This window comes from Alternaria conjuncta (assembly GCF_024043145.1).
Source record: "Alternaria conjuncta strain BMP 0040 chromosome Unknown scaffold_7, whole genome shotgun sequence".
Taxonomy (NCBI): domain Eukaryota; kingdom Fungi; phylum Ascomycota; class Dothideomycetes; order Pleosporales; family Pleosporaceae; genus Alternaria; species Alternaria conjuncta.
In genome coordinates this window covers 1,120,106-1,145,067 of record NW_026250096.1, presented here as the reverse complement: position 1 = coordinate 1,145,067, position 24,962 = coordinate 1,120,106, and the positions used below count along the sequence as shown (strand labels likewise).

At 54.2% G+C, this 24,962-nt stretch overlaps 8 protein-coding genes across 8 annotated transcripts; 3 read left to right on the top strand and 5 right to left on the bottom strand.

The window, feature by feature from the left end:
* Positions 1-724: 724 nt before the first annotated feature.
* On the top strand, positions 725-1,450 carry J4E85_005497 (uncharacterized protein; the record flags this gene model as incomplete). Its single annotated transcript, XM_051469742.1, has 1 exon — positions 725-1,450. One exon carries the CDS (start codon positions 725-727, stop codon positions 1,448-1,450), a length of 726 nt encoding a protein of 241 aa, XP_051326573.1.
* A 2,391-nt stretch (positions 1,451-3,841) lies between these two features.
* Positions 3,842-6,327, bottom strand: J4E85_005496 (uncharacterized protein; the record flags this gene model as incomplete). Its single annotated transcript, XM_051469741.1, has 2 exons — positions 3,842-4,782; positions 4,842-6,327. 2 exons carry the CDS (start codon positions 6,325-6,327, stop codon positions 3,842-3,844), a joined length of 2,427 nt encoding a protein of 808 aa, XP_051326572.1.
* Positions 6,328-7,996: 1,669 nt separating this feature from the next.
* Positions 7,997-10,620, bottom strand: J4E85_005495 (uncharacterized protein; the record flags this gene model as incomplete). The annotated part of the gene is made up of 6 exons (XM_051469740.1): positions 7,997-8,070; positions 8,128-8,872; positions 9,048-9,515; positions 9,564-9,893; positions 9,998-10,287; positions 10,338-10,620. The coding sequence occupies 6 exons, from the start codon at positions 10,618-10,620 to the stop codon at positions 7,997-7,999; spliced, it is 2,190 nt and encodes a 729-aa protein (XP_051326571.1).
* A 256-nt stretch (positions 10,621-10,876) lies between these two features.
* On the bottom strand, positions 10,877-15,645 carry J4E85_005494 (uncharacterized protein; the record flags this gene model as incomplete). The annotated part of the gene is made up of 5 exons (XM_051469739.1): positions 10,877-11,342; positions 11,773-12,532; positions 12,582-13,026; positions 13,075-13,374; positions 13,426-15,645. The coding sequence occupies 5 exons, from the start codon at positions 15,643-15,645 to the stop codon at positions 10,877-10,879; spliced, it is 4,191 nt and encodes a 1,396-aa protein (XP_051326570.1).
* A 1,912-nt stretch (positions 15,646-17,557) lies between these two features.
* J4E85_005493 (uncharacterized protein) lies at positions 17,558-20,290 on the bottom strand (the record flags this gene model as incomplete). Its single annotated transcript, XM_051469738.1, has 5 exons — positions 17,558-18,417; positions 18,464-18,745; positions 18,794-19,961; positions 20,010-20,191; positions 20,242-20,290. 5 exons carry the CDS (start codon positions 20,288-20,290, stop codon positions 17,558-17,560), a joined length of 2,541 nt encoding a protein of 846 aa, XP_051326569.1.
* Positions 20,291-21,148: 858 nt separating this feature from the next.
* J4E85_005492 (uncharacterized protein) lies at positions 21,149-22,513 on the top strand (the record flags this gene model as incomplete). Its single annotated transcript, XM_051469737.1, has 1 exon — positions 21,149-22,513. The coding sequence occupies one exon, from the start codon at positions 21,149-21,151 to the stop codon at positions 22,511-22,513; it is 1,365 nt and encodes a 454-aa protein (XP_051326568.1).
* Positions 22,514-22,849: 336 nt separating this feature from the next.
* On the top strand, positions 22,850-23,664 carry J4E85_005491 (uncharacterized protein; the record flags this gene model as incomplete). The annotated part of the gene is made up of 2 exons (XM_051469736.1): positions 22,850-23,041; positions 23,167-23,664. 2 exons carry the CDS (start codon positions 22,850-22,852, stop codon positions 23,662-23,664), a joined length of 690 nt encoding a protein of 229 aa, XP_051326567.1.
* Positions 23,665-24,204: 540 nt separating this feature from the next.
* On the bottom strand, positions 24,205-24,904 carry J4E85_005490 (uncharacterized protein; the record flags this gene model as incomplete). The annotated part of the gene is made up of 3 exons (XM_051469735.1): positions 24,205-24,367; positions 24,469-24,773; positions 24,887-24,904. The coding sequence occupies 3 exons, from the start codon at positions 24,902-24,904 to the stop codon at positions 24,205-24,207; spliced, it is 486 nt and encodes a 161-aa protein (XP_051326566.1).
* Positions 24,905-24,962: the final 58 nt, after the last annotated feature.

Genomic DNA, 24,962 nt, shown 5'->3' with positions numbered 1-24,962 from the left:
AGTAGCAGACGGGGATCAAACGAGCACCAGAGCCCACGGCGAACTTGGTCTCGGAGGGTGCCCAGCGGACACAGGTAGCGGCGCGGTTGATACGGAGGAGCACCAGTGTGGGCTTCCATCCCTGCGGCGAAGGCTCCCAAACGTAGGCGTTGCGATCTATTGCTTGCATTAGCTGCCTGCTCAAGCCCACCAGATAGCTCCAAGCTTACCCTGCGAGCAAGTCACAATCTTGCCAGAGTTGGGTGCAATGTCTACACCGGTAACTGTCTTGTCGTGACCCGTGAGCTCATCCTTGAGCTTGTATCCGCTGCCCGTCTTCTGGAAGAGGTCGACGTTGTTCTCTCGGGTTACAGCGAGCGTCTGTCGGTCGGCGGAGAAGGAATGGTCCGCGATGGGATGGTGGAAGAGGTGGTGAGCTTCAGGACCAGACATGATGGATATGAGGGTAGGCGTGCAATAGGAGACTCTCTACTACTGCCAATTGGTGTTTTGGGTTGCAAGCTGTGGAGCTTTGGGAGACTTGGTGACGTGGGGCTGCTGGCTGGCTGCGATGCTGCGGATGTTAGCGTCGTCTTGGCTTTCCCGAAAATCACGGCGACTGCAGCTTCGACATCAACGCGAATTGGGGGGTTTTGCTACGCGACGGGCACTTCTTGACACAGTATGATATATGCCAATTTGGGATATATACACGCATGCTAACAGTGTCGCAGCAACCGCCATCATGATCCTCAGGCGCCCGCTTCTCAATGCGACATCCGCAGTGTCAATACCGAAGACATGCGTACGAAACCTCCAGCACTCGATCCCCATGCGCCCGGTCCCTAAGCCCATACCATTCATTCCCGATCACACCGCCTTCCTCAGCGCAATTGGCCGCGGCCTCTCCGCACACGCGACCAAGATACCGTCCTGGGAAGCCCTCTTCACACTCACATCGCCGCAACTGAAGGAACTCGGCGTTGAGCCCGCACGCTCAAGACGTTATCTCCTACAATGGCGTGAGAAGTATAGAAACGGAGAGTATGGTATTGGAGGAGATTGCAAGCACGTTCAAGACGGTGTGGCAGAATTGAAGGTCGTCGAAGCACCAGTACCGCCAAATCCCGAACTCGGCAACACCATAAGTCCCCGCTCCGCAGCTGCCACGGCAACACATGACCCGGGTACGAGGAAGCTGGTTGTTAATGTACCGGTGGGTGCTGAGGCACCAGTCGAGCCCGTCGAGACATCACCCAAGGTGCAAGGTGTTATCGTCAAGGGTGCGAAGACGATCAAGGGCAGCTTTGTGGAACCAGTCAAGGGAAGCGGAGGTCTACGAGCACGGATACGGCTGCAAGAGGGTATTTGGGAAGTAAGGAGAGGGCACAAGGTCGATGGTGGCGAGAGGAGAAAGGCAGAGGTGCGGGCGAAGCGCAGGGCGGCCGAGAACAAGGAGAAGGCGAGGTAGATCTAAGTGTTAGGACATGAAGTAGCAGATACCGATTCTTGTACAATGAATGTTATTATACCTAAGTCTATGTGTACGACGTCAGAAGACCAGCCATTGGCAGGATGGATGACCCGGGGTAGGGGCTTCAGCCGTAGTGGAACTATCTGACAATTCGCCCCAATCTCAAGAGGCAGAGAAGCTGGCCTTGGAGCAGCCCAGAGTGTCAAAGCCGACACATACACATTCCATTGTGCTCGATAGGACCAACGACCGCTACCCTTCCTCGCTCACATTTTAGGGCTTCCCCTCTGCTCCAATCCTCTCAGATCCGAAAGTGACCAAGTGCCTGCTTCTCTCTCAAGGATCGTTGTATGGGTTGCTATAGGCGATGTCGTTATGACAGAGGGAAGAGAAGCATGGGATAGCTTTCTTCGCACTCTTTTGACGCCTCAAAGAGTTCGCTCACTGAGAACGTGAAAGCGCATACTGTTGCGCATGCTGAAACGGTAGAACCTTAGACTGTTGAAGTTCTCTAGCCTCCATTAGCAGCTCATGTTGATACAACGAACTTAAGCCGTAACTGGGAAAAGGGCAGGTGCTGGACAATTCAGAGATGAGTCGGGAGAGAGATGTAATGTAGCATTGCGATGGCGCGATACGACAGGGTCCATGAACAAAAGTCTGTTCCCAAGTTAGCAAACCAGACCTCAAAGTGTACATCAAGACTAAACTTGTCGGTAACATCTCAGACAGTAAGCTTTCGCACACTGAGACCACGCATTCGGGTTCTCTGCTGCGAAGTATCTATAGAGGCGCATTCGTGGGAGATTAGGCCATGAAGCACGTCGTGTCATCCTGGAAGATAAGAAGGGAGGAAGGGTCTACAAGAGCACACGTACCAGGTTTCTATTGACAAGGAACAATGTTCTGCCTAGTAATCCTCTCCTGCGTCCAGGTGAAGTGAGGTGACATGCATGCGCAGTCCCCAGTACCCGGTATGCGAGATGCAAGCTTGTACTAGCCGCAGGTGTGAACGCAGCTGCATGATGGCTGGAATGGAACGATCAAGTGAGTGCCGCACATCAGGTGAATGGGTTAGGAACCCGGGGGGTTGTGAAGACACGGGAAAATTTCGTAGGTTGAGGTTGGGTGTTTGTGTTGTGGTTGCCTGCCCTGATCTATGACAGCAAGTAGGTATGACGCTAGTCCTCATCACTAGCGCCACTTCGTTCCTGCGTCTCGCTCTTACCTCATCTGCAACATTTGAATCGACGGGGAAAGACCTACTGAGCTCGAAATTTTAGAGGATGTCTTGATGCACCTACGGATATCTTCTCTCATCCCGCAAGAATGGTCTGTAGGCAAGTTTTGAGAAATACTACCTCATACTCTCGAAACCACGAGCCACCCTGCGAGAATGTGTCTTCCACTCATCATCATATCAACACATGTTGTATCACCCACAGCTGCTTTGGGAACTCATAGATTCTACCCAAACTATATTTCATATCCAACATGTCATCCCATTGCTCGCCTATAGATCACAGACCGCAACATCCACAAGTCTCCGCCAATCCCAGCTCTCAGCAACACAAATTTACAACACACAACATTTCATGACCTGCCAGCGGCCACAAAAACGCCTCGAGCAGATAGTCTCTCTTCGGAGATTGCAGCATAGCACTATGCAGATACGCCCCTCCCGCACCCGTTATATACGAGAGCCGAGAAGCCCTTAGTTCCCGGCGTCCCCTTTCCCACGCTCATCAGCTACGCCACGATAACGCCTCCCGCCCATTATCGTCACCGTTAACCGTTACCACTAACACAAACTTTGCCCCGCCATTAGGCTCGACACGTGAAATGAGGGGTCGATCCAGTAGAACACAATCAACCAGGCCCGCACATGCAACGATAAAAGATCGAGACCGTGTTTGTTGTGCGATTATAGATTCTAAGCTCAGCTACTCACCTACCCGGTTTTCGCTTCCTCCCAATTGTCTAAGAGTAATTGCGTGTGTTATATACAAAGATAGATAAGTGAAGACAATTGATTGTATGGCGCAAGAACGAGCCTTTCCATGGTTTGAACGAGACAAGAAAGCGACAAACTCCGTGTATGCAAAGAACGCAATGGAAAGATCGAGTACGCCGGTTGTGTATGCAAAGAGGCTAGAAAATTAACAGGTAAATGGTGTATGTTCAGCTCCAAGTCGCGCTGCATGAGTCTTCGTATATCATCGATCTTTTTCTTCTGGTGTCCCTTTGTTTCTTATTCTCTCTTTCTCTTCCATGGGTGATTATTGTAATGGGTCGATTATTTCTGTCTCAACTGTACAATACGGTATTAATAGTTTCAGTTGACTGCCGCTGCTATCAACCACCACCAAGACTATGGACGGTGTTAGTCTACGTGCTCTTGCCCGCTTCAAACACCTTGTTCATGAACTCGTCCACATCGAGTTCAATCTTCTTCTCGCGAAGTGTCTTTGCAACCTGCGCTGCGTCACCCTCCATGCAGCTGCCTTCCAGTATACTGAGTATAGCGACGGCAGCGCGTGGGACGTTCTTGTCACCCTCGATGGTGTAAATGTCCATGATGCGCGCGGCGTGCTCAACGCCTAGACGACCACAGAACAGTGAGCCGAGGGTGTGGAAGAGGTAATCTCTGGGTTCAACTCGTAGCGTCTCTAGCCGTTGAGCCAGACTGGGCGCTTTCTTCGACAGAACGTGCAGTGTTGTGGAGTAGGCGGCGTGTATGGCGTTTTGGTCGTGGATGAGGAAGGACAGTGGCAACGGGCGGTTGAGCAGATTGGACAGGGTGACGAAGGCTTGCGGCGCGGCAAGGTTCAATAAGAGCAATGCGGCGATGTGATGTATGTCGAAACTTGAGTGTGGGATGTCCGGGCGGTACATCGAATAGGCCAGGCACACATCAACAAGGTCCCGGTGCAGCGGCTGCTCGTCCTCCGCCGCTTGTGACGTTCGTGCGGCGAACATCTTGAGTTCGGGGAATACTGCTTGGGTGCTTTCGACAATGTAGACATAGCGGCCTCCGAGCGCTTCGTGGCCATGTGTCTTCACTTCTTTGCGTGCTTTCTCCAAGGCAATGTTGTAGGTAGCTTCTGTGACCTCGAGGTCGTTTCCAATCGCTTTCTGCCAGACTTGGCCTCGCAACCGTGGGGGGATTCCGTTCCACCACATCTTCCTGTGCGAGGCACGTAACTCGGAGTTGGTCATCTCGGTGGCCCAGTTTGGTAGCAGTAAGCTCGACCAGTATTCAGCCTTGATACGGCTGGCCTTTTCACGAGCCAGCGCCTCCTCTTGCGCGCGTTGAGCCTCGAGACGTTCTGTGATTGTTAGCCATTTATTGTCTCAGATAGAGCCTCGGAAGGCGCAGATAACTTACCGGCTTCCTCGATACGAGCCAACATGCGCTGGTACTCCTTGAGGTGCTTCTTCTCCTCCTTTGGGTTCTTGGGTGGAAGCCATGAAGGTCGGGTGCGCGAGAGGTACTTCTGCTTCTCAACTGAGGGCTGGAAAGGGTCGATCAGAGGATCGCTCTTGCGAACAGGCGGGAGTGCTGGTTTTTTGCTCTTTGGCTCTGGCTGGCTCATGGATGCTGAACGCGTGAGACCGGGCTGTTGCCGTGAGATTTCTTGCTTTCGCTCAAACTCGGATTGAAACTCCTCTAGCTTCTCTGTGATCAACTTGGCGTCGGTGTCTAACGCTGTGTACGTCTCGGCCCATGTGTTTTGCTGTGCCCCGGGTTGGGGAGACACGCCCCTGCTAGAAACGTTGGGGGAGGGGGTCCGCTGGGAAACGCGCGCAGAGGGTGCGGGCGATGTCCTCGAAGACGAAGAGACGCCAGGATGCGGTGACATTAACGGCGGACTTTCTCCAGTCCATGACGCCGGCGACCGATCCTGAGTAGGGCGCGGCGAGATGGGAACATTCCAGATGACAGCGTCTTCAGGGAGCTCATCGTCTTCATCGTCGCACTCTGCCTCCCTTTCTTTTACAGTTTTTCTTTTAGAGTCCTGCCACGACTGCCTCCTGGAGCCCAAGCCCGGGGACGGCAAGACATCGTTCCGCGAGCTCTTGCGAGATAATGTGCGGGGTCCCGAAGCAGACTTGTGTGTGTTTGAGGGAGATGGCGAGCGCGAGGAGCGCTGGGGCGCGGCAAGGCTCAGGCTGGAGAGCGAGGGGACAGAGGGCGAGGTGAAGCCTCTTCTGGCCTGCTTGCCGGGGGCGGAGAGCTGGGCCTGCTGGCGGACGGCGTGGTTGACCTGGCCCTTGAGGCTCGGGTACTTTTGCTTGGTGGCCCCCGTCAGGTCGCGGAAAGAGTGGGCCGAGTGCGAGTGCGGGAGGCTCCTGGTGGACAGCGAGGCGCGCGGGGCTTCGAAGAGGACGCGATTAGACGGGCTCGCCGGCACGGGGAAGGAGGAGGGCCCACCTGATGCTTCGTCGAGGTTGATGTCCTCAAAGTGCGAGAGGTTCTCCGTCGTGCCCATGAAGTCTAGCAGCGTGGACGAGTGGATGCTGGACGACTTGGACGACTTTGAGTTTGTGAGGTCCGGCGGGCTGCCGGGCGGAGCGCCAAACGTTTGCTGGGCATCGTGGGCGTAGGTGAGGGTGGCCATGAGCGGTCGGGGCGGTCGTCGCTGGGTGTCGATGCGGAGTGGTGTGCCAATGCGGTGAGGCAGTCTGTCGTGGTTCGCCCAGCTGTCGTCGCGGTCGCAAGGGGCTTTGATTAATGAGGGCACATAGCTATGCGCAGAAATAATGTACAGCGACTTGGCCTGCGGGATGTAGTGCACGTCGGCGTCGCAGTCTTCGCTATCACCCGCTTCGTAGACAGGAGGCAGTCGCTGGTGATGCTGCACCGCCGGCATCTTGGTCGATTCGGCGACGCAATTTGCGGAACTCGCGCTAGCCCCTGATGTCGGGGGACAGGGATGGACTCCAGTGGTGGGCCTCGCAGTGCTCTGGACCCGTCAGCGGCGCAAGATGCCTTGGTCGAGTTTAATTGCAAGCAGCCGTCGGTTCTACGTTGGGAATGGGATCGGGCATGGGAGCAGAGGGCGAGGTTCTGGCGATATGTGAGATGCAATCGTGCTTGAAACCGCAAAACCAATACGGCGCCGACTGAGGCAGGTATGCTTCTCCAGCCCGACCCTGGTTCAATGCGCCTAGCCAGGCGTTTTGCGACGCTGTCCCTCTGCTGAGAGCCTGCATAGTCGACCCCGGCTTCTTTGGGATGGGGTTGGTGTCCCAGCCGTCGCATCTACGCTTGACATCACGATACCAGCGCCGGCGGGCCAATCGCGTGCCGTCGAGGGCTGTCGCCTGCTCGACGCGAGGCTTATCAGGAGCAAGTAGTGGTCCGCCTATACACTACCGCGCCTTGCCTCAGTACTACCAGCGCTGCAATATGCAAGAAAAAGACAAAACGACATCATCCTCTCTGCAGTCCTTCCGTCACTCCCGACCGCGCTGCAGCCAAGGCCCAAGGCTTGCAGTCGTGCCCACATGCCGCCGCTAGACGTGGGCGCTCGGCGTGGGCCCCCGGCCACAGATCCTTAGTGCTTTTCCCGAGTTCCTATCCCGTCACCACACTCGCATCCACACTTGCACCTCCCAACATCTTCGCTATATGCCTAGCCACTGCATTATCGCTGGAACCCGCTTTTGCTAGCGTGTTAAGCTTTCAGTGCCAAGTTATTGCCTCCTCCAGCATGCGTCGCTCCGCCATGTCAGACATGCGCGCTGCCGAGAGACATGTCTGCAGCCAGGCTAGCAGCGCGCGGTGCTGCGTCTGCTTGCGCTGAAACACCGTCTGAAAAGCTTTACAAGCCAGCCTATCCCTTCAATTAGCATTTGTTGGAAACCGGTAATACGAGCCCCGCCATGTCATCTTGCAAACCGTGGAGGCGATCTAGCCAAATCGCAGATCGTGCATCCACTTGCTGTGCAACACGGAAGCTTAGCCACACGTACCACTGAAGCTGCCGCCGCGAGATGACGCCCTGCACAATCTTTGCCTCTCTGCTGCCGCGCGAGCGTGAACGGCGCTGTAGCATCACATGGGCTAGTGCAATCATGTTGTCTACCGTCTCTGCAGTTCCCTCCGTCAGCAATTTCCTTCGCTAGCGTAGCCGGCGCAATCACGATCGCTCGTGGCGTGTGCCGTGCTCGCTTTCGTGCTATCAGACCATCATTCATTACCACGCCCACCCTCCCACGGGACAACCCCGCACGAGCATCGATGGATTGGGCGTTGGAATCTTCGCAACGGGAAAGTTTAGACGTACTGATAAGCAGATTCGAACACGTCGTTCGCACCTTGGATAGCGCGCGTGCGTACTCGAGGCACCTCACCGCCGCTTCAAGAAAGCTTTGATGCAAATTCGCTAGTACCGTTGCCACGCTGTTCAACGATGGATCGATCAACATGGCCTTGAGCTGGATCTTGAATCCGCTATCATAAATCAGTAAATTGTCGGACTTTTCACCCCGTCCATAACCCGATTGGTCGGCGGTGCATACCGCGATCTTCGAGACTTACTTCAGAGCTTTGCGATGGAACGTTTGGCCAGGCATTCTGGTCAGATCTACAGTCAAAGAGTCCTCAACACCTGGTGCGGTTAGCATTTGAAGTCGCGAATAGACATTGTGCGCGCAATGCCACCTACCGGTCTTTGTAGGGCGTTCTGTTTTCTTGCTGACTTCCAGCGTCGTCGTATCGATACAGACGCCGCAATACGGGAATCTACCATCTGAGCCGCTTGTCGCTATCCGGTCTCCTCCTTCTGTCGTGACATCGAAGTTTGCCATCGACTTTGAAGGCTTTATCACCACGCCGTATTCCGGGTGGCCTTTGTGCATAACGCTTACGAAGCGCTGAGCATACTCTTCGTTGATACTGATCAAGAGGAAATCGTCAAGCAGACGAAGAAGCAATGAATCTTCATCAAGCACAAATCCAAGCACATCGCGTTCCAGTTGAGCGTAGAAGAAGTTGCACAAGATGCTCGATAAAACTGAGCCCTGTGGTATACCAGTCTTCTGGCGATAGAAGCGCTTCCCGATTCTAACGACATTTCTCTCGATATGCTCCTGTAAGAGCTGCATCAAGTCATCCTTGGTCTCGCGCCGCTGCATGTTGGTATTAACAAAGATGGTATTGGCCTTTGTGCCCGCCAATCTATCTTGCACGAGTTGGTGAAAAGGCGTTACACCCGTCGCTGCCTCAGTATGCGGTATGTACTTCTTGAGAGGCATTGGGTCCACATGTTTACCGCCGAGACGCTGTAGAGGACCCAGGGGGGAAATCTCCACATGTTTGCCGGTGTTGTAAGCCTGGATCGACATGAGACTGTCGATCATACGCAGCAAGCGTGACTGTGGTATAGTGTCGAAGCAAGCCTGAACATCAACCTTAGCAAAATAAAGCCGAATGTCGCCGAGTCCCCGCTGTCGCAACGATGCTTTGAAAGATGCAAGCTTGGGAAGCATATCCCCGACGGAGAAAAGTGAGCAGCCGAATTTATCGGGACGCAACGACTGCTGCAAATTAGCCATAGTGAATCCGTCAACTCGAGCGACTACTGACCTTCTCGTAGGTGATCGCATTGAAAGCTGGTGTCATCACCGAGTTGATACTTCGTCCTAGAGTTATAGTACCATATCGCATCACCTGCTGTCTTCTCTTGAGATTCATGATAGTCCGGAAACCCTGCTTCTTCGGAAGAAGACGGACATTACTGAAGCCGAGCTGACGTGCGGACAGCAGTCTTTCCGTGCTTTCAGTAGGCATCTCCTCGAACATGTTCATCCGCAGTTCCTTCAAAGCGGGCTCTGTTAACATCCGCCAGATATCATGGCGGAAGTAGAAAAGTCTGTTCCGATGCGCGTTGGACTCCGTTACGTGGAAGTTTGTGCGGACCAGAGGAACGAGGAAAGAATCGAAGAGCCAGTAGACGAACTCGAGAAATATCTCCGTACGTTTATCCATGTCCGACTTGGACACCTTTGTATCGTCATCTTGGCTGGGTGGGCGTAACCAGGCTATGTTCGTGATCTATGATCTCTTAGCATACCTCTATGCTCAGTGAAGGGAAATACGTACCTGTATGTTCTGTGTAACCTGATGTAAATTAAGCGATTCGAATCTGCGTATGTCCACGAACTGGTCCACCCAATACATGAGGGTGCGATGGTTATGCTCGTTGCCCCAGAATCTTTCCGGTATAACTTTGGATATGACTGCGCGACAAAAGGCCGATACGTGTGCTGCTGGACACGCCAGATCTGTGAAACAGGTTTCTTGAACGGTGGGATTTCCAGGAGTAGGTCGCGCTTTCTTGCGACGATTGACTGGATCTGCGACTGATCGTACATCTGCCTTCGGCTGTAGTGCGCTCTTCCTCCAATCTGGCTTCGTTGACACGGGTACCCCCTATCTGAGTTAGCAGACTTTCCTATTCATGTCATGGAGAAGAGTACCTCGATTGGACAGTAGTGGCGCAGCATCTCTATATACGAGCACCGCTGGTTGCGGACCCGAAGTTTGTCCACCAGTTTAACAGCGTCACCCCGGAGTCTCTTGGGAATTCGCTGTTTCCACTTAGCTATTTCCTGGGCGTCTGTTGCTTTGGGGCCTAGCTCTCGGCACATGGCGGTATGTATATCCTTCTCGCGCAGCGTGTAGTCTTTGAACGGCATGGCTGTCTCACGATGATCCACCTTGGAAGAGAAGACGTTGTGCAAACCGAACTGACACGGGAAGATATACCGCATGACATGCACTGTCTCTTGCTTGTCTTTTCGATCAGTGCATCGATTGAGAACATCTATGAATGGTTAGCTCCAACAAAGCACTCGAAGAACAGTGACAACGCACGAATATGGCGCATGCCAAATCTCACACCACCTTTCGCGTTGAGCGCTGCTTTCGCATACAGCATGCGACTGCGTACAAATGTAATAGCACCAGGCTTTTTGCTTTCAATCTTGAGCTGTGAAGATTTGGTGAGCGCTTGCTTATCCGCGTTGACTCTTGCGATGTTGCTCTTCTGAGGTTCATCCAATTTCACCTCATGCACAGGAACCCCAGAGAGCTGATAGTAGTTGCCCATATCAGCACTGACCAAGATGAATATGGAGCACTCCAGAAGCATGTCCATTATAATGCGGTCGCCGCCCTGGCCGAGCAATGCGTGCAATCGGCACCATACTGGCTCTTTCAACGTCCTCGCGTAGCTATTAGGTAGGCGTTCTTGCAGACCAGGAATAGATGAACTTGGATTCTCGCTGTTCCCTTGTAGACGACGATTGCTGCCTGCAGCTCTTTGAAAGCCATGGCAGAGTAAGTGTGCTGGTTTGTGAGATGTTGAACGCTTGAATAAGCGCCATATCACGAAATCAACAATCTGGATATACTTAGTCGTAGCTCTTTGAGCGGAACACTATGAAGAGGCGATGCTTCGTATGACCTACCTCGGATTGCCTGTAGTATCCCGGCTTGAAGGTACCGCCCGGAGTGCTTTGCGATCGTTGCTGGGTAAATGCTTCGATATCCTTTTCACGCTCCTCACTGAAACTCGTTGTTTTGTCCTTTTCTGGTAGAACGCCTGAAGTGCATACTAATGCTGAGTCGAGCAACTGCACAACGGCATTGTCAAGGTCGTCCGCGGTGTTTTTGTCTCCAGCCGGTATGGCATGTCCAAGTTGCGAAAGCTTTCGGTACCTGTTTTTCGACGAGCTTGGGAGCCGAGAGAGCAGATACTGGCGCAGAGTAAGGACTTCGGGATAGAGGCGTTGTAGGACTGGATGAGTAGCATTAACAGTGGTGGCCTTGGTGGATTGGCCATCGGCGCCCTTTGCTTTCTTGCGGCCGCCCGCACAGCTATGGGCGCTACGTTTTCTCTTCATGCCGTTATAGGCGCATGCATTGCATGCGTAGGCGCGTTGTTTGAGGCTTGTGGTGTGGGGGTGGAGCTCGTGAGGCGTGTCAATGGGGTTAGCGCTGACGCGACCGCACGCGTCGTCGCGTGACTCGAACATGGAGTCGCATCAATCCTTGTCACAACTCGCGTACAGTCACCCAACAGCGTAGTTCATACTGGATCGAAGTATGAGATCATTACGAGCAAGTTAAGCTAAGCAACATGGTCTCATTTCATGATCGCATTCTACCTATGTACTTTCCTAGAGTACTCAGGCGTCGGACGTGAGCATGTGGGTTTGGTCAGCATCCGGTACTGCACGGTTATTGTCCAAAGACCAAAATATCAATCCGAGTCTTTCTCTATCCGCGTTCGCTAAGCTCAGTTTACCTTACAGGTCTAAGCACCTCCCAATCCCCCATATTACGCATATCGTCCGGCTCATCGTCCATCAAATTCCTCCTACTGCTCCCACCACTTCCTGTGCGCGGCGGCAATGCCGGCTTGTCACCGTCATCATCAATAAGATTTTGCACTGGTTTCCTGGTCAGATGAGGAGGCGGCGCCATTGAGCGTCTGGTTGAATGCGGAGGATATGCCCTCGATTCTTCTTCCGGGGGATCATCACGGTAACGTTGTGGAGGGGGTGCGAAGGTTGGTCCTGGAGAAGAACCTTTAGAAAGGAGAGCGGGTTTCTTGTTGGGGATTGGTGGTGGTGCTGGTTTGCGGAGGACTTGTGGTTTACTGGAGGATTGTGTCTGGGGCAGCGTATTTGATGCGCGGTAAGGTAGGCTGCTGGGAAGGGAGTGTGTAGACGCGCTTGAGCCGCTGCGGCGGAGGTCGCTGAGCGAATCTCGCGTACCGTCTGAACCGAGGATTTGAGTGGCATGACCCGGATACAACGGAGCGATCATCTTACGAGCCGCGGGCTTCTGCGTTGGTGGTAAACTGGTCGAGGGGCCGTTGAAGTCGACTGTGCGTGCTCTCTGTGAGCCGCGTGCTGGTGGTGGCTCGGGTCTGCGACTGCTCGGCATATGCCGAACATCTATCCAGTCTGGCTCTGGACTAGGCGTAAACGGATTGCTGGGTCGATTCGGGTTTGGAAAGTGGTTATTAGATGGCGGTTCCACGCGTGCTTTCGCTGGTAAACCTATTGAATATGAGTATCCAAGCTATAGCGGGAAAGATGATAAAAGTACCGTTGTCGAGCCACCACTTCCTCCGATCTGAGCTTGCAGGTGGCAATCCTGGCTCAATGCTATCGTACCCAAGCAGATCTTCGTCGTCCGTCTCATCATCACCCAGACGGCCTGCCGCGTGGGTATCGCCAACCACTTCTCTTCGTTGTTTGTACAAAGTAGCCTTCATGGCATCCTTCTTCTTTTCATCGACCCTTTGGACCAGTATCTGGAACGTAGCATAGACCGGTCGGTGGTCAGAGAAACGAAGTGGTGCATCGTTGTAGTGGATTTGTCGGATGTTATCACCCTTGCGAAGTACACGATCACACCAAGCGGGAATGCGCGCTTTCTCGGATGTATCGTATTGGTTACTGTTGAGATCGTACTTGTAAGTCGGCGGGAAAGTGATGCGGGCCTCGGAGTAGTACGGAAAGGTCAAGCCAGCTACCATCTGCAGATTAAGCTGCTTTTGGTTAGCTATGGTCCATGCAAGTAAAACATGACTATTTACCTGGTCGTTGTCGTACAAGGTCTCGAGGTCACCAACATGGCACAACCGTTGCACCTTCTCATTATTCAAGCCAATCCGGTAGTTGAAGTCGCCGAGCCATATTACAGTGTCATGGTCTTCAATTGATCGGTTCCTTTGAAAGCGTAGGCCATGGCTGATAGTCTTATAGTCGCGGTTGCGCTCTTCGTAATTGGCAAAACCAGCCGCAAGATGGGCCGTGACGAGGCAAATTGAAGTATTGGCATACTCGAATCGAATAGCTACGGCTCCTTTGTTGCCAGCCATACCCGACATGCCAGTCTAGAGCATATGTTAGCGGAATATGTCAGATGTTGAAAATTGCTGTCATACCTTCTTCAGAGCGCCTTCGACGTTCTTGATATGTGTAAGGCAGTCGGCCCGGACAAAGACCGACAAACTCGCGCCCACTAACTGGCCACCTCTTAGAATAACATACTCGTCTTTTCTGTGCTTCTCGGCATTCTTGTTGAGACACATTCTGACAGCTTCCTCCCAAGCCTCGCGTCTGTCTGGGTCTGTCGACATGATTTGTTGAGGGCTTAATTCGACAATCTCTTGAAAGCCTACAGCTACTATTTCGGGGCACTGTTGTGATGGATCGACATCCGGGCATAGCCAGGGCGAAAGATCGCTCTTTATGCCACTCGTTTTTCCGTTCAAGTTGAATGTACCGACAAGAATATTGATCATCTCGGTCTCTGAATACTCCGCAGATCGTCGCGCAAGCTCTGCGACCACATAGTCGTTGAGCGGGTCATAGAGATGCACTGGAACCTGGCCAATCAGTCTTCCAAGGAGCATGTCGATGGTGTTCTGTCGCCCTTTATCCGCAAAGTTGTTAATGTACATTCGGGTGGCGCTCTTACGAGCGTCTGCCAGAGCACCAGCAAGCGACATCTTTCCAGATCGCGTAAATGAGGACTTCAGCGCTCCAGTTCCCGCATAGATCTTTGAAAGAGCATCGCCATTGTCTGCCCACATACTTGAATGTCTGACCCAGAAGTCCTGACTGGCTCGAAGGCCTTTGTGGCTCAAAAAGATTTCGAGTGCCATCTTGCTGATGATGGTTTGCACGAGGTTTGTTCGATCGAGGCAATCCAAGCAGTTTGTTCGGAAGACCCCCTCCTGCTGCAGTATGCTCATCGTCCGGCGGACAGCGTAGTCTTCTCCATTGTGTCTGGCCACTTCCTCCACATCTTCAGAGAGATAGTACCCGAATCCTTCAGCAGAACCTTGGATCCACTGAGCAATCATGCTAGCCATCTCATAGCCACCGGGTCCTCGTGTCTCGGCATGGAAGTCATATTCCGTAAGCTTGATGAGGTCATGCTGTCGGTCGTTAAGATTGCTTCCTTGGTTCAACGGACTATTCCTGATATGCCCGCGATATCTATGCGTCAACTCTAACTCGTTTTGTTTTTCGTTGCTCAGCAGGTTTACAACATGAGTTGTGCCATAGCTAAGTTCCAGATTATCAAAGTGCCTGTCAAAGGCGGGCTGTGTAGCTTCCGGCGACCGGGTGATGGTAATCTTTTGTTGGTTTGGGAGGAGACCAGCCTGCTGCTCCCAGAAGATGGGTACACTTCCTCGCACCTGCACATAAGAGAAGCAAGCTCCCGACGGCGCCCAGTATATTGTTTCGCTTTCCACAAAGTTTGCGACATTCCCATCATCATCGATACCTCGCGAGTTGAACCTTGTGCCCGCCCGCTTGCAGGATAATCTTGAGATGAGCGTCATGGACGACGGCATGCCTGAATCCTGTACCCTGATGGGGGCCGAAGACTTGGGAATCGTAATGGTGAGTGCGAAACCGCGGATGGCAGATGTCAAGATCCCCGAAGCATCCAAAGCGTCCTTCTCCCTCGGCGCAAGGCGGCTCCTAAAGTCCACCAGTGGCTGGATCATGTATGAGTTCCATAGAAAGCCAGCGTCTAGACTGTCGATAGAAACGGTTGCGGCATCGGTTGTACGGTCTTGTAAGCGTCTGGTGAGGTCAAAGTCTGAGCTGTAATAGAAGGTTCCACTGCTGAGTATCTTCTTGAGCGCCAGACACGGGTGTTCCATGGGCGATTGCTCCTTCCTGCCACCGAAGCCCATCTCATATCCTTCGTCATCGATTGTATCCGTGGGGTAGGGATTGACTTCATCGTTGAGCAGGGTATCGTAGCTTGTGCTGGTCAGGCAGTAGAAGCCGACCGAGTATATCCTCTGCACCGTCTCGCCAGGCCGTACTGTCGCCACCTTGCTCGCGCCATTGACGACGACCAGGAAGACATCGCTGTTGACGGTGATCAAGCCCAGTGTGCCGTGTACGTTGACCGAATGCAGCGCGCGGTAGTCTTCTAGATCGATTTCCTCCAGCCGGGTGAACTCGACCATGCAGCGCGCGACGCCGGCGCCATTGCTCCCCAGTGACGTGGACGAGGCATTGGGGTTCCCCGACTGTTCGGTGGTGGACGAGCTGTGTCGGAGGACGAGGGCGTGGGTCGAGGTCGCGAGGGCGATTGCGCGGTGTGGGTAATCTTTGATCAGGACACGGATAGACATGGTCGGAGGTGGACGGGGGCGGAGGAGGAATGCGCGGGTGCTTCGATCATGCTCGGGGTTCTGCTACACGTCAAGGCAGTCAAAGCGTTTGCGCAAGTATGACGGTCGCGGCAAGTAAGCACGTGTGCTTTGGCGGTTGCTCTCAGCGCGCAGGATTATGTTGGCCTGGATGCTGATCGCAACCCTAGATGTACACCACGCGACTGGTGCCCGATGCTTTACAAGGCTGCCCTGACCATCGCTTAGGCGTACGCCGGCAGCCAGAACTCGACACTTGGGCTGAGAAACATGTGGAGCTTATTCACTCCGTCTCGGAAAGTGCGGCGCGACGTCTTTGCTGGTTCGTGCATCGCGTCCAGGTGCAACATAACTCACTAGTGACCTCATAGCACGAGCAGTTGAACATGAAAGTAAATTAGTTTGGATAAAAAGCTATAGACAACCGCACCATAACTATGAACAGATGCTGCAAGTCCTTCAAGACATAAGTAGTGATATCAATCGTAAGCCAACAAAAACGTGGTTCCCAAACAGACACTCATCTCTGCCTGTACGCAACTCTGGTGTTAGTTTCCGTGTAGCTGCCCCTGGGGTCTTCATAGCCGCCCCGACTGCGGCTGCGCTGTCTGCTCCTGTCGCGTCTCTGGTATCTTTCATAATGGTCGCTCTCGCTCGATGCCGGTTCCACGTATCTGTAATGCTCGTAGCGAGGGTTCTCTGGACTGTAGTTGCGTTCGCGCTCACGCCTGACCTCTCGCTCTGTATACACATACTCGCTGCGGCTAGGGCTCGATGAACGAGAACTCATGCTAGACCTGGGCGAGACTTCGACGTAGTGCGCACCGCCATGGCGTGACTGGGTGTGGTGCGAATGGTGAGAAGAGATGTGGCTAGGCGGTGGAGGTGGAGCCGGCATGGGCGCCGGGGGAGGAGGCTGCACGAACACAGGCACAGGCTGCGGTGCGGGAATCTGGAGAGGCTTCGGCGAGGGCACCGCGACGTAGGATGCTGAGGGCCGTGGAGAAGCCTCGTGCACAATCTCGGTGCGCGAATAGCGGCGCTCGATGTCGCGCGATTGGCGTGATGCGCGGCGACGGGGCGGGGAGCGGTTCCGCTGGACGACGCGGTAAGGGACGATGTGGTCCTCTTCCGGCTTGACTTTGACCAGACACATGGCGCTTTCACCCTCGGCAGGGTATGCAGTGACAGCGAGGCCTCAAAAAGTGGGAAACTGCGACTGCGATCGCGATGTGATTCGCGCGACGATCAACGTGGGGTTCGATCGAGGGCGGGACGGGGCGCACCACGACTGAGTGAGAGGCTCAGCGAGCGCAACGAGAGCTGGAGAAGATGGGTAGACAGGCGCAAAATGAGCGGCACACGAAAAAGACATCAGAGGGTATGTATATGTCCTACAGATCGGGCAGCCGGTGCCCAGCCACACAGCTGACCCCCATGTCGATTCCATGCTGCTCCGCCTTGGAACTCAGCATGCGAGTGTGACGATGGGGTCTGGGCTTTTCTGACAGCTGAGTCTAGCGTCCTGGTCACCCTGGTTAGCCTCAGGTACGGACGGAACCGCCAATGTCAACAAGCAGGGCAGAGTATATGAACATAATATTGCAATAGCCGTCTACACTCGTGATTATCATGCTGCATTTCACATACGACCATCAGACATGCCGCCAGTTTTCCCGTCCCGAAATATCATACAGCCTTCACATACGCTGTTCACTCTTCCACAGGTGCCGTGCGACTGCCCGGCATGCTACCTCGCTCTCAGGGTCCCTAGCTAGTTTCCCGGTGTGTTACTTTCTAGTATACATGGGAGTCTCTGGGCGGGCCGGGCGGTGTAGGCTTCCTATTTCACTTCCTAATCAAGGTGCTTGCTGAAGTTAGGCCATGTCTACCACTAGTCGTCCATGGGCTTGTCTTCCAGTGTGACACCTCTTGGCGCTGCTGTGTCGTCACTCCTCAAGCTGCCGGTAGAGTCCCGATTGCCCCTCGTCAAGCTGCCTGCGTGTTTCCGTGGGAAAGGCACCCGGGTACTTGATGGCGCTGGGTGCTCGGCGGGAGCAGGAACAGGAACAGAAACAGTTGCAGGCTCTGTTGTACCATTAGTGGTTGCAGTGACTTCTTCGTTGGTAGGGCTGTCGTCGCTTCCAGGTACTTCAAGAGAACCACGATCTCCCTTGCTCCTTCGCGTTTCGGTTGGTGACGATGTGTTCACGGGAAATCGAGTCTGACTTCGGTCACGACGATGCGAGCCGGAGACACGCGAACCAGGTGCTGGTGATACCGCACGAGGAGAGCGTTGAGCTGCGATGGCTCGTTGGCGCTCTTCCATGTTTGCTCGTCGGTTACTTTCATCCGTCGAGATCGCGCGTGGGCGCTGTGCGCCCGAGGCTGAGTGTGTGAGCGTGCTCGCGCGCTTCAACTCTCCAAAAATGGCATCCTTGTGCGCAAAAAGGTCACGGACGAGGCGGTAGCTGTAACGCTCGTTCATCGTCAAACTCGATTCTTGCCTTGGCCTCAGGATGCATGGCGCGAGTGCATTGGCCAGTGCTGTAACATAAGTCTCGTCGGCCGATGTCAACTCAATGAGACGAGTGAAGTGTGTGCAGATCGCGTCGAGCGTTGCGATGTTAGCGAGGCGGAGTTGGCCAAGGGTAGATTGCAGAACAGAGACCCGAGTCTCTTCGGAGACATCTGTAGCGGTGGTGCTGTAGATGGTCTTGACAATCTCGTAGACGTGAGAAGAAACCAGTGAGTCTGTTGCAATTAGCAAAGGATCTGATGATGCAGAGTTGACACCTACCAGGAAGTTCCAACAGGTAGAGTTTGAGGACGCTCGCAACAATCGGTACATCGTACTTCTCGAGTAGTTCATCTGGGAACCTCTTTCCAGTATTGATCTCAGCTCGGAGGGTGTGAGTCTGCGCCAGAGGAACATCAACGAGCCAGATGCCACGGCGGGCTTCGTCACCCTCCAAGTCGGGGTAGTGGTTATCTAGGAAGGTGAGAACTGTCGTAATGAGTACCGGAACACGCTTCTTGTCTGAGCGAGCCCGAGCCTCCAAATCTACACCGAATGTTTGTTCTGTGATTGTTAGTATATAGTTGCATCTCGATATATATCGTGACGTACCGTCTACTGAGTTGTAGTAATTCTCATAAGTCGTGACTCTAGGCACGAATGGCCCTGTCCTGTAGTTCTCGAGCATGTATCGGAGATCGCCTAGGGGCTGAACTGTCTCCTGGAACAGCATCATCTTGTCGACTGTGCTCTGCAGACTGGGGATGACGTTGCTGACGGCGCCAGAGAAATCCAAGATGACTGCCTTGATGGCCTTCAGCCTGTCCAATTCGCAGCGCTCCATGAATTTGAGATGGTCCACCATGGCCTCTTCCAGATTGCATCGTAGCGAGTCAAGCTTCTTGACTGATGCCTTGTAGCGCTCATCGGACTCGTGTGCCTCCCGCCTGAGCCTCTCTGCTGGTGTCTCATTCGGGTACTGGTTGTTGAGCGGGTTCCACCCCTGGAGGTATTCCTGCACGGTCGAGACGGGCGAGTCCACGGCAATGCTGTCGGCTGAGGAGCTAGACATAGCGGTAGAAGAGCGGGCGAGAGGCTGCTTCTTCTCAGGCAGTCCGGTCACCTGGAACGTCTTGGGCTTCCACTGGTAGTTCATGCGGGAGCTGTTGGCGAATGTGTTTCCCACGTTTCCCACTAGGCGCAGAAAGCCGTGTGCTACCAGGTCTTGACCAATGCGCTCGGCATAGCTCACGGTGGTTGCTGCCATGTGCTTCTGGATGTATTCGGTGATATCGGCACCGCTTGAGCAGTTCTGGTAGGTACCGAGAATGGGAACCTTGACCTCAGCAATCTTGATGTTGTCCAGCATGTGCGTGAGGATCTTCTTGATCTGGTCAGGCTGGTACGTCTCGTCACCAAGATCAATGGGTTCCTCTTCTTCATTTTCCGGCTCCGACATCTTTATGGTGGGCACCTTCATCTTGGGGCTCTGTGCGGCCTCGCTCTGGGGGTCCTGGAAAGCAAGCTTGTCCTCCTCCTCCAGGTCTTCGACGAGCCGGCACTTGTTGTAGTATTGCGATCGGTACTTGCGGACAGCATCGGCCTGTCGGTCGTGGATCTTGATGCGCGATTGGAGGTCGTCCTGGGAGTTCTGCACGCGGGCGGCATGCGCTTCGCACCAGCGACCGAACGGGTTCACGACAAGTTCGCGGATGTTGGACGCAATCTTCTTGTGGTTTGCGGCCGCAGCCTCCATCTCGGTGCGCACGCCCTCGTAGGCCTAGTACCAGTTAGCCTGGAGGTATCGCCGTGTCTCGTGCTCACGCACCTTGCGCACGCTTGCGCCCTCATCTCTGCTAAAGCCCCCGCCTATGCGATCTGTGGCTGGTGTAATCGAGGACAGGCTGTTTCCGTAGGCCTCCTCGGCATCGGCTCGCATGCGGGCCACGGTCAGAATCTGCTGGTTCTCCTGCACGCCCTGCTGCAGCTTGCCAAAGAGGACGCCCAAGCCTGCGAGAGTTAGCCCGGGCGGGGTGGTGTTGGGTGCGCCTGCAGCTTACCTCCGGCATAGTCGCTCGACCAAAAAGAGGCCGCAAAGCCCGTCGTCATGACGGCGTGTGAAGTGGGGTATCAAAAAGAAACAACCAAGTTGGGTACTGGTACGGGTGTGGTCGGTCAACGGCCGTAGTGAGCGCGCGGAGAAGTGAGTCTGGGGAACACGCAAGCGCAGGCCCGGTGCTCGAGCGTGGGTGACGTCGCCCTACAAAGAGGCTACTCGCGTAACGGGCAGTGCGTCGTGAGTGGGCGCAGCGCAGTGGTACTCGACACGGGCGGCGGCGGCGGCGTCGGGGAAGCGAGGGCAGTGACTGACTGAGGCACGTCGGTGTCAGGAGGGTTTTGCAGGCCGCAGCTGGGGCACGACTGCAGAAGAGCTGAGAGCTGAACGATGTCTCATGTACCCCTGCATGTGGCCGTTTGTCGTGACAGCCCCGGCACCGTCAGGCAAGCCTACCAATCTTGCGCGCTTCCGACATTTCGCCTTTAGCGGACGATATAAATACCCACGCAATTCACCGACCCCCAAGCGCGGCCCCTGCATACGGTGTGGTAGACTAGTCCGAGCCCGCGCCTACTACCGTCTATGCATCATCGCCAGTCGCTGGGCTAATGCTGTCGCCTGCCAGGTCCCCTAATTCTCCAAGTTACTGCTCCGAACACTGACAGACGCGACGTCTGCGGGGCTCCGTCATCACTGCCTGACTAACCCTGCACGCGGAATAAGCCTTATTACAGGCCCATTCAGGAGAAAGTCAAGTCTCCGCTATTCATTCATCCGTCTTACATACTCTGCGCAAACATACGCCTTGGCCGTCCAGGTCAGCCCCGCCATCAAAACTCACGCCTCGCAGCGGGACCGAGATCTCGCTCGGCAAACGCCCCCGGGTCCACGCACCTCTTTTCCCCATCATGGCTCCAGCTGCCTTTGATGCCAACACACAACTCAACTATGCCCGCCACATCAAGTACTGGCGGCGGAACCTGAAGACTCTGCTGCCGCACTTCTACACCAGCAATGACTCCAACCGCATGCTATTGGCCCTTTTCACCGTGTCCGCTCTCGACATTCTGGGAGATTTAGACGCTGCTTTGTCAGCCGAGGAGCGCCACGGGCACATCGAATGGGTCTACAGCTGCCAACTGCCTGAAGGTGGCTTCCGCCCGTGGCCAGGGTCCAACTACGGCGAGCTCAGAAGTGAAGAAAACAAGAACTGGGACCCTGCCCATGTTCCTGGAACTTTCTTTGCCCTCTTGACGCTGGTCGTGCTGGGGGATGATCTGGAGAGGGTCAAGAGAAAGGAGATCTTGACATGGCTGGTCAAGATGCAGAGACCCGAGGGTAGCTTTGGAGAAACTTTGGGCGATGGCGATGATGTCCATGGCGGCAACGACTCAAGATTCGGCTACATGGCTACAGCTATCAGATGGATACTTCGAGGCAGCCTCGAGGGACCGTGTGAGGGTATTCCAGATATCGATGTTGACAACTTCGTCACGTGTGTCCAACAAGCAGAGTGCTACGATGGAGGCATCTCTGAATCGCCCTACCATGAAGCGCATGCGGGCTTCACCTGCTGCGCCATCGCTGCCCTGGCTTTCTTGGATCGTCTACCCTTACCTCCATCACAAAAGCCGGACGGTGTCATCCGCGGAGTAACCGACGTCCCAAAGACGCTGCACTGGCTCGTCTCACGGCAGACGCTGACTCTAGACGAGGACGACGGCTTGGATACTATGAATGACGAGACAGATACGTCAGAAACCTGCCATGACGCGCATACGTTTGTCAAGCTGGGCGCCTACCCATCAGTACAGGCAAAAACCAACACAAAAGGACGGCCTCACATTCACTTCGAACTCGAGTGGGTTGGAGTGAATGGTCGATGTAACAAGGTAGCAGATACATGCTATGCTTACTGGACCTGCACGCCCTTACAACTCCTCGGTCATCTAGATATTGTCGATCGGCAACCGATCCGGAAGTGGTTACTAGATAAGACGCAACATCTCGTGGGAGGATTCGGCAAAGTCACAGGAGACCCACCCGACATGTATCATTCTTTCCTAGGCCTGATGGTTCTTGCCATGTTTGGAGAGACTGGCCTTCAGGACGTTGACCCGGCTCTGTGTATCACGCACAAGGCGAAGAAGCACCTAGAATCACTTTCGTGGCGGAGGAAGATTCTAGGACTAGACAAAGAATCCAATGGTGCAAATGCTCCCTCACAAGAAAGCATTGGCCTAGCTGGTGAAAGAACGCAGATAGATGCATAGACACATGGGAGTCGCCATACCCAGCGCGCATCACTGTTTCAGGCTGCGAAGGACCTTCCCAGTCATCATGATTCTAGAACAATAAATCTCAATTGATCGGAATGCAATTAGACTGTAATCACATCACGATCCTCCAGGGCTGCCTTCCAGGGTTCATGGTAGTCCCCAGACGGCGTAGCGCCAAAAGACCTCGGCCCCACCTGGACTCCCAGATCCCTGTCGGCCAGGTAATTTTCCCAAACTCCGACACCATTCTCTGCGAACATCTAGCGACAGCAACGAGCCAAATCACGCCAAGCCCCACATTCCAGATTGCACTCAACACAGGCTGCAATCATGAGGAACGCGCCGCCGCCATCGAAGAAGCGCAAAATCGCCGTCGCAGTCCCCGAAAAGATTGAGTTTGACTTTTCGGCGCGCGAAGAATACCTCACCGGGTTCCACAAGCGCAAACTTGCGCGGATAAAGCATGCACAAGAGGAGAACGCGAAGAGGGAGAAGGAGGAGAAGCTGAGGTTTAGGCGCGAGGTAAGCACACGATTGCGACGTTCCATCTCTAAAGTTGCGCGACAAGGACGTTCGTCTTCTGTCACCGGCGCATCTCTGGGTTGTGTTTAGAACAGTACAGAGGCTAACGATACCCTAAAATACAGCTCCGAGAACAGCGCAAAGTTGACCTAGAGAGGCACGTCGAAGAAGTAAACCGACTTGTCAAACAAGCCAACGGCGACCTTGACCTCAGCGAAGCAGGCGAAACATCCGCCAACGACGACGACGACGATGACGATGACGAGGAAGAATTCACAGGCTTCCAAGAACCAGAGCCTATAAACCAGGAAGATGAATACGTCGACGAAGACAAATACACAACCGTCACGATAGAAAGCGTGGGCATATCCAAAGCCGGGTTTTCAACACAGGGACAAGAGGACGAAGAGGCAGCCGCAAAGAGGAAAGCAGACGAGGAGAGGAAAAATGCGGAGGAGGAGAACAAGAAGCGGGTGTGGACAAAGGCGTGGCCGAAGAACAGCGAGAGGCCAAAGAAGAAGAAGAAGAAGTTCAGGTACGAGACCAAGACGGAGAGAAAGGCGGAGCGCATGAAGCAGGGCATGAAGAAGAGGAAGCAGAAGGAGGCTAGGGAGAACAAGTAAACGGGTAGATGTGTTGCTTGTTGGAAAGAAAGCTAGTGACTATACATGTCAAGACAATGATACCCCTTCACGAAGTCAATCGGAACCCCGCATGTTGGTGCGCTGCTCACTTCGTGTACTGCACAAATCTAGCATTATTCCAGTGCATAACTGCAGTGGGTCGTACACCGCTTCTTGCTCAAACCTGGCAAAGCACATGTGAGTACCAAAGACAAATGTGTGTCAGGAACCGCCAACAATGTATTCGCTCAGGGATTATCTAAAGCGAAGGCCCGCCCAGCAAGCAGCCGCAGGAAGGAAACAGATATATAGGGGTTTAGGGTAGGGTAGGGGGTACGGGGGAATGTAATGTGAAATCTGCCTCTTCTCCAAGCTCCACTGCATGCCGTAGTAATCATCCTCCGCCACTACTAACAACCACGGACCGTTCCTCTTGTCGCACGCGCTCGAAATCGGCATCCGCAGAGGGACGATATCGAAGCTCGACTCAGAACTCGACTAGATACAGTCAACAACCGCAAAAGAGAGACGACAGCGAGATCAGATGTTACCGATCTCCTTGACAAAGTCGTCGAGCTCCTTCTTGGTGTCGGCGTATTTCTTGGCCATCTCTTCGTACTTGGTTTCCCACTGGTCGCGGGACTGCTCGAGGGCTTGGACTTTGCGTTCGTAGTGGCCGGACTTGACGTCGGTTTGGCGGAGCCTGGAGGGTGACGTGTCAGTGGCTGCAGATCAGGGGCCGGAAGCGTGGAGGGTAGATAGGAAAGGGGAACAGCAACGGCAGCAGAGGGTGAATGAACGTACTTCTCGTTGAGCTCGCGGATAGTCCTGTCCGATTCCTCAGCTTCTTCCTCGAGAACTTGGATCTTGCGCTGGAGGCTCTCGGCCTGGGTGCCGGCCTGAGCACCTGCACCAGCTTCGTCCTTGTGGACCTTGACTTGCCCCTCAAGCTTCTCCACCTCGCTCTCGAGAACGGAGTTCTTGTGCGTCAGCGACGTGATCTCCTGCTCCTTCTGTGTCGTCTCCGACTCGAGCTGCTTGATCTTGGCCTTGTACTCCTCGGCTTTGGCGCTGCTCTCGTCCGCCTCGACGCGGAGAGCTTCCATGCGCTGTGCAGAATGTCATGTCAGCGGCTGCTTTGGTACGACAGGCGTGCATTGTGGCGTCGGCTGTGGACTGGGTACCAAAGAAAGGGGATTTGGCGGGGTATGCGTGGACTCACCTTCTTGATCTGATCCATAGCTGCGAGAGGTGTGTGGTGCGGGGAACAAGTGTTTGTGTGGTGTTGGCAGGTGAGG